A 13,479-nucleotide genomic window follows, 5' to 3' on the forward strand; every position below is an offset into this window, starting at 1 on the left:
GGAAAGTTGCTACATGACTTAACAGCTTGGAAGAAAACCAAAACCATGAGTACTGGGGGCCAGGAAGGTTGCTGAGGTGACTCATCTACTGAGATGTTCTGTCCAGATGAAGAGCACTTATTTCATTTACGTGCCTGTCTTTTTCTGGATCATCAGCTGCACTTACCATCAGACAGACAATGTCCACAGCAGTGCAAATCCTGGTGAGTCATGCACCGTGCCCATTTAGAAAGTAAAACAAAATGGATTGCGGTGCTGGCAGCTCCCAGGAGAGCTGTGGATGGAGCTGAACATGGAGCAGGACGTTGGCTGCTGACTGCAGATACGCTTCTGTACTAGAAGGAAATGTTAAGTGGTTGAAAGCATTAGAAACTAAAGGCACACCAGACTGTTCTTCCATCTAAATCCGAAGATAAATTAAGACGGCAAATTGGATTCTAGAATGTGTGAAACCTCGATATTACCGGTGGTTTTGTAGTAGCATGTCCAAGTTCCCGGCTGACTGCGATGCTGATATGATGGGAAGTTACAGATAATTCATAAAACATAGTTTGCCCTCAGCTGTTTACAAATAGAGATTAAAGCCAAGAAGAAACAAGGTAAACAACTGAGGAAGAAGTTGGTAAAAATAAATAAATAAAAAGGTGGTCCTAGGGGTGGGCAGGTGGCTGGTGTTATTTGGGGAAGTTTGCAGTGGTGGCGTTAGTGGTGGCTGAGAGGATTCTGTTACTGCGGGGCTGTTGTTTGGAGGGTAGGGCATCCCCCCTGCAGGGTGCAGGGTGCCTGTGGAAGACATCAGACAGAAGGTGAAGGTTGGTGGCAATGATGAGAGAGGCAGTTTTTATTAGATATTTCTAAAGTAGAGCTCAGCTAGTTGAGGCGTGTGTGTGTGATTTTTCAGGGCAGCCAAGTATCCATGAGAGGCATACTTGCCCAGGAAGCAGCGTGCTCACTCAGCATGCCGTGCTCTTTTCGCTCTCAGCTGCACTGAGAGGCATTATCCAAAAGTTGGGATCAATAGAAATTATCTTCCCTCTGTAATTTTCAGAAGGCGAGGCTGCAGCAGTGGCTCGGTATTTCTGCATTCTAGACAGCATTGTGTTTGTTTGACAATATAAATGATGGGCTAGCACAATAGGATATGGTGTTTGTTACCACAATGGAAAAACGCTTTTAAAATAGCCTAAAATACTGCGAAGAAGAGGTCACAGAAAAGACACTGTGATGATGGATGGTCTGTGCAGAGGAAATACACGAGAAGTGGAGAACAAATTTGGAGATAAACGTATGTGGAAAATTTTAACATGAAGAATGTTGAAATTTAGGAAAAACAGAATTTTACTTTTGGTTTCATCACATTTATTTGATAACAAAATTAATAGTGCGTAATTTGAATTTTGCTGTGGGCTTAGTAGGAAATAATATAAAGATTGGACTGTGATTTTTTGTCAGCTTTCAAAATAATTAAGGGCTGATGATCATCTGTACCTTCCGTGGTGAGAGCACCATGCACTTCAACTGTATTTGCAATCTGTTGATTGCTATCTACCAGGTTTTCTCAACACATGAAACCCTATTAGCAAGTCTTTTTTAGCACTGTCTATTTGGTGAATTAGCAAGCTGAAGTGCTTCTGAACAGTTTTACAGAGCTCCCTATAGGAGACTTTCACCTGAAGCAGTTAATTATCTCGGCACCCTTCTTACTGAAGCCCTTCCTGATGAGAGGCGATAAGAATTTGTGTGCACATCAGGAGATGTGTGCAGCACTACTTGGACAGGGAGAGGCTTTGCCAGCAAGAGGCAGAGAGACGTATCGGGACCATTGAATCACCCCTGTCCCCTGGTGTCTGAAGGCTGTTGGGTGGCTTGCACTCCGTGGCCTTCAACGTGCATCCTGCTCCTTCACAGGTTGGGTCTGTGGGCTGGTGAATACAAATTCCAGAACCTGAAAGGAATTAGCCTGCAATAGATTGAATAATTGGGTTAATTTTTGAAACAGTACGCTCTTAGTATGAGAAGCAGGCCAGAGTATGTGTTGTGAAGCGGTGTGAGGTGCCGATAGATGCACGTGACTAGAAGCCCACTGCAGCTACCCATCGAGTCTTCACCGACACGTACTTCAAGGAACAATACTATCATGAGTGATTTTTTTTCCCAAGAAAGCATTCATCATGAATTCCAAGAGGCAGCTTGGAGTTAGAGTTCTCAGTTAGCATTGACTGAGAGTTGTAAAATAATTGATGGAGGTAATTAACCTTCAATAAACAACTAGCTATCCTATTGTATTCTCAGAGGCATCCAGCTCTTGTCTTCTAATTTGAAAGGAGGATTTTTATCTTTTTTTATTGGTTTCTGATTGATATTACTATTTTACTTAAAACACATCCCAATCTACTACAAAGTGTAAATTCAGAGAGGGAACAACTTCCGCATGCATAGGTTCTCTACTCAAAAAAGCCTTTATTGCCTGTTTGATTTTGCTAAAGCCAGGAGCCCAGGGCTGAAGAGGCTCACTGGTTGGTAATTACTAATCGTTTAATTTGTTGTTAGTAATTGCTAGTAATTGTTAGTTACTCTTTTATGATAACTGCAAGAGAATGTGTTACTCTTGTTCTGGTAGCCTTGCCTCCTGTTTAAATTAGTGTTAAATTGAATTGTAATTTAAATGTGCATTCAGAATTGGTCCAAATTCCACTTCAGAACATGTTATAGGGACAGCAGGCAGTGACAGGGAGGAGCAGTCAGCCACCATGTTGCATGCACGCGGACTGTTATTGAGCCTGATCAGAAACACGGTGCTGCCAGGTTACTTCTGAGCTCTGATAAAAGCATTTGCTGGCCTCCCACATCAGGGTGAGCGTGGCGGAAGTAATAACGTTCTAAGACTTATTTTTTTAAATCCACACTGGACTTACCATTTTAAGTGCATGACCATTTTTCTGTGTGTTTGGCGATACTTGCTTCTGGTCTTTGCCTTCCTCAGCTGGTCCCAGAATAGTTGCTCCTCTTGTGACATGAGTTAACACATCAAGTGAATTGTAAAAGAAAATAAACTGATTGTTCATCTCTCTGTGTTTCACCTTGGCTGTGCCTATAACGAACAAGAAATTGGAAGTTGTCTTTCAAAAACAATTACCTTAGCAAAGGACAGGAAGGAGGAGGCATAGCTCCAAATTTCAATTGATTCTAGTAGATTGGAAATGAACGCAGTGCTGACAATTGGTAAGGCTGTGCGTGCAGGTTATTTACCTGCTTCTGCACCACCTTTTTTCTTCCCTTGCCCTCCCCTCAAAATACAACACCTATGTTCAGAAAACCTTATCAGAGAGCGTAAGAAATTGCTTCACTGGATGTCAGTTCCTGACAGAAACACCAGACAATCGGTTTATTTCTTAAAGTTACATACTTTTGTTAAACTATTTTCATTTTCCAGTATTATAACACCAAAAAAAAAAAAACACCACCAGCTAAGAAAACCAACTTGCTAATCTGTGTAGTTTCTTTACTGATTTCTTAGTATGGCATAATGTAAACGAATGTTTCGAACTCTATGCTTTGTTTTTAACATTTCTTTGTCATCTGATTGCACATATTTCACTGCTCTTCGTAATAGTCAACTCACTTTTGTCATTCTTTCCAAAACAGAAATCGCCTGCAAAGAAGCTGAGCCATGCAATTAGTAAATCACTTGGTTGTGTACCAAGCAGAGAACCACCTCGTCCTATATTTCCCGAGCAGCCAGAAAAGCCACTTGATCTTGCACATATAGTGTGAGTATCTGCTTTAATCTGTCTTTCAGTTAATCAGTGTTATGAAACAAGGTCTTTGTGGTTGTGGTTGACTTTTTAATTGGCTAGCAGGAAAGCCCTCAGGTTAGTATTATTCAGTTGCAATGCTATGAATGTTTACATGTTTCTCTGAAAAAAATATTTCAAACATACTGTTTTGTTAAGAGTATCTCGTTAACTAAAATTGATACAGAATAAGTTTATGTATACTTAGACTGAAGTCTGACTGTATATTGTATATATTCTACTCACATTTATTAGTATTTTCAAAGTACTAAGCGATCTTACCTTTTACACATCTCCCCATTGATAAAGTAGTCTGATCCGTTTGTTGTAGGTTAAAATGATGTAAACAAAACAATGTTAAATAAAGGCCATATTTACTTGTGGCTAATATTAGGGGGTTTTCACTTGTTGCTGTGGGACCATTGACTTTATTTATCTCACCGAGAGGCTTGCTGTGTTTTTCTGCTCACTGGTATTGTTGCTAGCCTTTCATTCTAACCTCATTGCCAAACAGATGGAATGATCCTAACAAAATACCATTGTACTGGTGTTGGTTTGAACCAACTTGAAATGAGTCTGCTTCCCTCATTTGCCAGTTTTCTCCTGAAAAAAAAACCTGGAGAAAATACTCAAATTCTGGCACTTCTAATTTTAGTAAAGTAAGCATCCAAATAGATCTATTTTAATGTCCTACGGTCTTGACAAAAAGTCTGTCTTCACATCTAGCTAAATTTAAGCACATGCTGCAGAGAAGAGTGGGGAAAGAGAAGCAAAGGGAAGGGATAGAATGATTTGGGTTGGAAGGCACCTTAAAACCCACCTAGTTCCAATCCCCTGCCATGGGCATGACCCCTGCCCCCAGCCCCATCCAGCCTGGCCTTGGGCACTGCCAAGGATAGGGCATCCGCAGCTCCTCGGGGCAGCCTGCTCAGTGCCTCACTACACTCATAATAAAGAATTTCTTCCTTATACCTAATCTAAGCCTACCCTAATTAGTGTAAAACCATTCCCCCTTTGTCCCATCTCCCCACTCCCTGGCAGAGTCCCTCCCCAGCTCTCCTGCAGCCCCCTTTAGGTACCGGCAGGCCGCTGTAAGATCTCCCCAGAGCCTTCTCTTCTCCAGGCTGAACAACCCCAGCTCCCTCAGTTGGAGCCCTGGTCTCCCTCAGGAGAGGTGCTCCAGCCCCTGGATCATCTCTGTGGCCTCCTCTGGACTTGTTCTAATACTTCCTTGTCCTTCTGGTGCTGGGGGCCCCAGAGCTGAGCGCAGGGCTCCAGGTGGGGTCTCACGAGAGCAGAGCAGAGGGGGACAATCCCCGCCCTCGCCCTGCTGTTGGTGCAGCTCGGGATATAATTTATGTAAAATGGAGGACTCACATTTTCATGACTGTTCAGTAATTTGCAATTCTGAGAGTAAGTGGAGTCAATGCTCTTCTAGTTCTCATAAATATTAGATTCTTCTTGAGTGGTTTCTCTGTTGTCACAATATCTGAATGGAAAACCAAAGTACTCAAATCTGAATGTCTTATAACCACTGAAAGTTCAATATTAGGATGTGCTACTTCAACCTTTCTTAATGCCTTATGTTTTTGGCTGTTTCATACATTCCTTTCAACAGTTGAGACAGTCAGCAAGGAAAAAATGGAGGCTAGCTTGCCAAAAATACAGGAAAGGGGAGAGTAGTAAAGCTTATCGTAGTGTGGTAAAACTCTCGTGTGACTTTCTTTTGTAACAAGTGTAGAAGACCCATAACTTGATATGAACAAGTTGTTACAATGCTAAACTCCTTAAAAAACAGCATTTACCAGTTTCTGGTTAGCTGTGTGATTGCTTTCTCCCGTTCTTGCATCACTGAATACTTCCCAACTTTTATACTTTTAGTCCTGTGCAGTGAGGGGAGCTGGATTTGACGTAACAGAATATAGCTGTTCTGATTTTCTCCGTGAACTTGCAACCATATATTAAAAAAAAAAAAAGAAGGTCCATTTTGCAGCTGTTCATTTCAGAGCTGCAGTGCTGTGTCCTCCTAAATGCAGGGCTTAGTGGATCCCTGGGGACAAGGCTGTACCAGAGCGAGCTCCGTGCCTTGGTTGGGAGCTGTTGTGGAGTTTGAGTCACTGAGCTTTAAATCTGGATTTTCTGTAGTGAGCTGCTGCTCAGCCTCATAGGAAAATCATCTTGTGCTTAAAATTTTCTCAAATCAGGAATCATCATGAATCCATTCACGTTTTTCTGTGTAGGTTTTCTGTGCTGCTTCCAAGCTGACGGTGACTAGCATTCACAAGAGATAATTAGGAGTGTACAATGCAATACTTTTACAATTTTTTAATATATATAAAGGTGATGGAGAAAGCTGCTGGGGGCTGCGGCAGGGGCTTGGAGGGTGCTTGGGGCTTGGAGCTGGGTGGGCACAGCACGTGACACCTTCTGCAGGGGTTGGGGCCGTGTCCCAGCTCGGGGACGTCTGCTGCCCGCTGCCAGCTTTAACGCAGGAGGGGCGCCCGAAGGACCGAGCGCTGGGGACCACTGCCTGATGCAGGCACAGGGAGAGCACAGTAATGGTCTGATGCAAGAGCAGGGCAAGTAGGCGGCATGTGGTATTTGTGTCAACCGCTAAAGCACAGGAAAACAAAATGGTTCGCTAATTAAAATGAATGTAAAAATAAAATAATGTTTTTTTTTTTAAAGTACCACCTTTGAGGTTTTCTATATAAGCGATAACCACTGGCAATTCTTAAAAGTAGATGTAACAGTTTTTAAGCATGAAAAAGGACATACCTGTTGGAGATTCTGTCCTAGAGAATTCAACTTCAGAAGAGGAATTGCTCAGGGCTACAATGAGTCATTATTTAGGTGTAAGTGATCGTGACCTGATTACATTTGTTGCATGTAAATGAGGTACACATCAGCATCTAGCAGTGCTTTAGAAGAGTCTGTCTTGCGAAGCTGAAATCAACGTCAGCTGAGTATATAATGTGAACATAAAAATATTAATAACTAGGAACTGTTTAAGAATACTTGGCCAAGTGACCCCAGGCAAAAAAAGACTTGGAAGGGGAGCAATAAACAGCTATACTGCTCAAGGGGATGAGAAAAGGCAAAGATTGCTAGTAAAGAATGGAAACTGGGAGGTACGCTGTGTAGAAGGTGGATTTGAAAAAAAGGATTACAAAAGGGAAAGAGAAATGGCCATATATTATTAGTATAAATAATAAAAACCGGTAAGAATGATATTGGCCTGTTGTTGCAATAAAATAATAAATGGTAAATTGTTCAGTCGTAATGGTTGAAGTTACTGGAAAATAGTTTTCAGACTGTGGTTTGGCTGGTGAGAAGGCAGCAATTGTGCAATGTGCTGATGGTCTCTGATATCTCTCAGAGGTAATTCAAAAGGATGTGGAATTGCACCCTCTACATTTTCAGTCCAAACTGCATTCTGAAAGAGGTGCAAAATTTCTTAATTTGACTGCTTGCTGCTGATTGTTGCCGTGTCTTGGAGCAGTTGGAAAGTTCCCAGAGCGCTGGAGGAAAACGCACCTTATCTCATTTCTTGAATGAAGTCAAGCAGGGCAATCTCTGACACGTTCAGTTTACCCACCTGACTTTGATGGTGAATAAAATAATTGAGCAGTAGATAAGCTATTTTGTTGATCAGTAAATAAGAAGGTAACTCGTGCCAGGCAGCACACACAGGCTTTTGTCAATTTGGTGTAGTCAGGCTCAGTTTCTATCTTTTCGATTAGATTAATTTTGATTAATGAAGTGATACTGTTGAAATAATGCATTTATTATGAGCACTGCGTAATTTAGAAAGCAACCCTCAATATAGCAGGTATACAGCAGGTTGAAAGCAGCGTTTAGCTAGGTGTCCTCAATATAACTGGAAAAGAAACTGCTGCACAGGGCGCGTTTCCAAGTGGAGTTGTGCAGAGACCTGGCTTCTGTGCTCGTAACAGTTGTTTGAATGGCCAGGAGGAAAAATGCAAAATCACTACTGGTAGGCTAGGTAGGCAAAAAACCCTTGGATGAAGATTAAAAGGACAGTATGCAGGGAAGAATGACTCCAAAAATGTTGGAGGTCGTGGCATATAATTGCCTAAATATGCATGTTCTGGGCAATTTTATAGGCAAGGAGGCTACTGTCATGTGGGTACAGGGAAGAGACTTCACCCTTGCTGTTCGGTGGCGGCATGATCCGTGTCAGAAAACTTGGCAGTGACAGTACCCACAGTCAGGGTGGGCGCTGGGAGACCGAGCGGTTGGAAAAGGTCAATTAAAATGCTAAAAGGCCTGGGAGTAGATATTGGAAGATGCGTAGCCTTACGTTCAAACACTCAAGTAGCTCAAGTAATGGTAGTGTGACACACTGAGGAATGATTTGATATTTCTAAAAATATCTATCCTAGGGAAACGGAATGTAATCCCAGGGAGCTCTAGCAGATAAGCTTATCCAAAAGACACTGACCAGAAGCTGAAGCTGGGCAAATTCAGAATAAAAATAAGAAATGTGTTTTTAATAGTGAATGTAAGTAAGTAATCGTTAGAATAGGTTAGCAAAGTCAAAACTGGCAGAATTACCTGCCACTGAAAATTAAAAAACCCAAAGGAGAGCATTTTTTAGTTCTATAAGAATACCAGTCTCTTTTACGTTCTGTGTTTGACAGACACCCTCTTACTCCAGTATTTCCCTATCATTTTATGATCTCTGAAAAATGTATGCAAAAATTTTAATGTAGCCAGTCAGGAACTTTACAGAATCCTCTGAAAGAGCATCATACGTATGCTCCATCAGGCAATCACGGATTTGCTTTACATATATTTCCCAAAATAAGTGAATGTTTCTGAACGTACCTCTAGCTCTCTCTACCTGAATTCCTGCAGCTGTGCTGGGTCAGCACTGTTAAAATGGAAATTCGTTCCTCCTGCTAGGTCAGTGCGATCTGCGCCCCTCTCTCTCTCCCTGCCTCCTCCCCCAGGTTGTGAGCTGTGCCTAGGTGTGAGATTTCAGGCTGCTGTAGAGTGATTCTGCTTGAATCATGTTCTTTTTTGGCTTTTGGCATACTCGGTTTCCTGAGTACGGTTGCTGGAATGCACAGGCTCCAAAGTCTCTCCCCCATCTAAATGACAGAAAAAATTAATAGGCATCGAAAAACCCCTGGTCAGCTTGTATTTGATAAAGCAGAGATTGTATGTGGCATGAAGCAGTTTTCGTGGGAGAAATCCGTTTAAAGTTTTCCTTCACCATGGTGTTATTTCAGATTATAGCTGGAGCGTTTCCCCTGGCTCCGGGCCCATCAACGTGTAAAACCTCTCTGTTAAAGCCTGTGTTTCAGAAGGTTGTCCGAGGTGGATCCCTTGGGTGGCACGACGTGTGCAACGTGCTCAGGGTGACCCTGCTTGGCAGGGGGTTGGACCAGATGATCTCCAGAGGTCCCGGCCGTTCTGTGACACAACTCCGTCCAACAGAGCAGAGGTGTCCTGGTGCCGATGCTGAATGCGGCGATGCTCTGTAGCTTGGATGCCGCTGTTGTGACAGATGGGCTGTGTCAGAGGCAGCTGCGGCTGCTGCCCTGAGCTGCTCCTCTTCCCTTTCTTCCAAAACTCAGCGTTTTCACCAGAGAGGTGGCGTGTGTCACCTCCTCGGCCGCTGGTGACGGTGGCTCTGTGCTAAGGCATGATGCCACGGTCTGTGACAGCTGGAGAGGAAATGCATGTCCCACCCTGATGGCTGTCTCCCATGGGTCCCGCCAGGTGACGAGTGTGTAAAGCCACGGAGAGGTAAAGGACGAAGGATTACCTCACATTTCTTATGGTGAAAGAGTGGGGGTGCTGCTTTAAGCTTTCAGCAGCTAAGGAAAAATGTGATGAGAAAGCATTTGTGGGGGTCCACAAAGTGTTCAAGGAGAATATGTGCTACCACTGTCAGGTCTACCAAAATTAGATAGCCAGGGGCCTGTCGTGTGCGTGTTGGTGTCTGTGCCATGGTCACCAGGGCCAGCAGCGTGCGGGGGCAGAGAGCTTGGGGGTACCTGGGCTGGGGGCACTGAGTTCTGCCGATAGCCCCGGCTCAGCTGGAAAGCCGCGTCCACCGCGACCTGCTGCAAACCTCGGGCTGAGGCTGTCGGTCCACAGCTCGCCCCTTCCTCTGTGTAAGCCTTCGGCACCCGCAGCCGATGCACCGACGTTAACCGGTCCTCACGGACCCGCGGCTGTCAGGGCAGGGCGCCGCTCTCCTCGGGACGCTGGGGCTCCTCCTGGCCTGGACACTGCAGTCAGGTGGACTCAGCCTTTCAGAGGCTGCCTGGAAGAGGGGAACAGGTGATTGTATTGGTAATATTTACTCGTATTGCTAATATTTACCTTCGATACAGTGAGGCGGGAAGGGAATGTTCTGCTGTGTGGAAGATGCTGTGGCTGACGCGTGCCCCCCAGGACAGGTGTGCACCATGCGGCATAGCCCTGGCTGTTAAGGAAATGCCCCTTCTCACTTCTCCTTGCAGCGGAAGAGCGGCGCAGAAGTGCCATCTAAAGTGGGAAAGCTGCCTACGGACTAACTTCTAATTCTTCCTGTTACGTTACTTTATTTACGTGTCATATTAAGTTCGAATTTTAATTGGATTCTGTTTCTAGCAAAATAACCTGAGTTCAAAATAAGACCAAGAGCATTGGTTTAACTCTTTGAAAAAGGAAGAGATCAATGAATTTAGAACACAGCGTGGTTCTGCAGAGCCTGCTTACTGTAAGAAATCAGGGCGACCCTGTGGTTCTTTCAGTAGTGGTAGAACTGACATAGGTTTGACACTGGATATATCTCCTCCCAGAAGTTTTGCAACAATAACGTGTGAAGAGCTTACCTTTGGACATTAAAATAACCTTTGTAAGATCTTGGTGAAGAGTTACGGTAAGAATAACAGTTTGTGGGTTGCAGATGCTTTAGACCATCAGATGTGTGTTGCCAGGAGCTTTACCCTGTGTGACAATTCAAAAACTATTTATTGGCCGTTCCCTTGTTTTCCCCAGGACCACCTCCTCAGGCAGCAACGACCTGTGGGGCTCTTTCATTGCTTCAACCCAAAACCCTGGGGGGAGCAATGATCTCTCAAAACCATTTTCCTTTACTTGTTGCTACTGCTGTGAACAGCTCTACTGAAAAACTTGAAAAATAGGTGGAAGCCAAAAACTGATATGCTTACAAAACGGTTTGTTGGCCCTGACTGCCTCTGCAGTGCAAACAGTGGGGCTAAAACATCCTCAGCTAATTTACTGAGTCTGCTTTAGGTGGAAATCTTTTCTTTATCTTGCAGTTGCCAGAAAGCTCTGGGGGTTAGAGAAGGAAGAACGCACTCCCCTCGTGTCAGCAGGCGGAGGGAACGCGCGCGATGTGGTGCTGAGCAGAAGCAAAATGCTTCGCTGTTGTCTACATGGAAACCCTCCGGAGCCCAAATCCATCCGAGTTTACAACAGACTTGATATACAGGAGTCAGGGCTGCTTAGGGTTTCCAGCCCCTCTCAGAGAAGCCCATCCAGCCTTGCTCAGGGGCCAGTCCTCTCTGGAGGGCTGTGGATAAAGGGAATCCAGTGGATTTCGGGTATTTGGATTTTCAAAAAGCTTTTTGAAGGATAATTTGTCAGAGCCTATTAAAGAAACTAGTTATTATTTACTGTGAATTTACTGAATTTACTGAAATTACTGTGCGATTGAAATACAGGTCTTCTGATGTACTGAAAAGTGTTGAAGGTTAGGGAAGCAAAAGGTGGGGGTTAGTGGATGGTTTTTAGGGTGGAGTAGAGTCAGTGGTGGGGTCCATAAGCAGACCTTCACGGGACTAGGCAGGGATGGCCCCTCTACTGTCGGCACAGCGGCAGTGACGTTCTCGAGAGAACATTTTTGTAAGGTATTACAGAGCACTTTGCTGCTGAACCTGCCATGCTCTGGATGGGAGCAGCAGCAGATCTGATTAGCAGCATCTCTATGCTCCTTCATCCTTGATCTGTCAGGCTGCTGGATGGCAGTGAAAACTGCAGACAAATCCCAGGTTTCCTCACAGTTAGGGAAGCTTTCTGGAAAAAGAGCTTTGTGGCCTCCAAAAACTCCACGAAAATAAAGGTCCTTTCTCCTAGAACCGGGGGTTGCTGATCCAAATCATCTTCTTAAATATATTAAATAAAATTTCAGTGAACACAGAGGAACAAGAAATATGCTTAGGTTGCCGGTATTTATTGCAAACATACATCAAAGATGACTTTTTATAGAAGTTAAGGTCAGATAACATTAAATCAGCCACTCTTACTGCCTACATCTCATTGATCATTAAATGTCACCACCTTCCTTCTGTACTGAGCCAGGCAATTTGTATTTGGGAAAGGCAATCTAACGTAAAAGAACTCAATTTTGAGAGGTTATAAAGGCAACATTTCTTGAATAGCAGTTTGTTTGATTGAGTAGTCATCCTTCCTGTTAAACTACTTTAACATTAAATATTTCAAAATTTTCACTTAAACTATGTTCCACTCCCAGCCCTTGTTCTGTTTTTCTTCCTCTGCTGATCTACACAGTCGTACGTCTCTGGATGTGTGCTCCAGGAGCAGATCAGCTCTGCTGCCAGCAGGTTGCCTTACCTGTCAGCTCTGGTCCGTGATGCTTTTTGTAGTCACTGCTTTCAGAGATGCAGCTCTGTTCTCTGAATCGAAGTCTGCGTGTTTGTGTCACAGATGTATAACGTAATATTTGGCCTTATTGAAATAGTTTGTTTTAACAAGCATAGCTTAGCAAGTGGTCTGGATTAGTCTTAGTGATTGCCATTTCATCATTATTTACTACTTTATGAGCCTGTCTCATCTGCAAAGTTTATCAGGGCTAATTTTCTGTGTACTTCCATAGTTAAAAGTCTCAAATCTTGTGCAGCAGCTGTAAAAATCCCCTAAGGTGATTTGATTTCAAAGATAAAGAACTGACGGTTTTGACATCTAGCAGACCTCATTGCATTCAGAAAGACCTTGTTTATATTGTATAGCTCATGTACAATCAGACCCTTTTGTTAGCAGCAAGCCACAAACTTTGTCAAATTCCTGCATCCGTGTGCAGCGGTGCCCAGCTCCGCCGCGTGCTGTGCGGCACCTCGGACGGGCAGCGGAGCGGGGACGGAACAGGAATAAGGAGCAGGAGGCGCAGGGTAGGAGCCGAGTAGCTTAAGCCATTGTTGTAGCATCCGAATGCTGAAGTTGCCTGGAGGAGCTGCCGAAGCCTGCAGCGCTGAGCGAAGCCGCTGGGGCTTGCTCTGATTTACAGCAGCCGCCGGAGAGCCGCCTCTGCGCGCCTCGCGTCCCTGCTGCCTTCTGCCAGCCCGCGCCTGCGTTCGCTGCTGCCGTGGGAACTGCCGCTGCTATAGGATGATCCGTCAGCGCGTTTTCCGAGTTCAGGACATTTTTCCATAGGAAAGGAAGCCAAAACCGTGCGTGCGTTCCCTGTAATGCCGGAGCCCCGGTGAGGTCGCGGTGACGCTGCTCCACGCCAGCCGCAGGAGGCACAGGTGGGTCCGTGCTGTGCCGGTGCAGCCGGGGGGCTCCCACGGGAGCCCACCAGGGACGGGGCCAGCAGCGAGGCGGGAGGGCTCGGGCTCGGGCTCCATCCTGGGCAGCAGAGAGCCGGTGCCCTCAGCATGCATTCCTTGCATCACTGCCTGGT

The 13,479-nt window shown here is 44.7% G+C and overlaps 1 protein-coding gene across 22 annotated transcripts in view; it reads left to right on the forward strand.

Moving 5' to 3' along the window:
• Positions 1–13,479, forward strand: part of DTNB (dystrobrevin beta) — a 200,185-nt gene that overhangs the window by 58,680 nt on the left and 128,026 nt on the right. For all 22 annotated transcript variants that reach the window (XR_013948169.1, XR_013948170.1, XR_013948171.1 and 19 more), the window contains one exon: positions 3,646–3,770. Coding sequence is in view for 18 of the 22 variants with exons in the window: in XM_080584224.1 (XP_080440350.1) it covers positions 3,646–3,770 (125 nt within the window). In the remaining 4 variants the exon portion in view is untranslated. The remainder of the gene's footprint in view (positions 1–3,645; positions 3,771–13,479) is intronic.

This window comes from Anser brachyrhynchus (genome assembly GCF_964034855.1).
Source record: "Anser brachyrhynchus genome assembly, chromosome: 3".
Lineage (NCBI taxonomy): Eukaryota > Metazoa > Chordata > Aves > Anseriformes > Anatidae > Anser > Anser brachyrhynchus.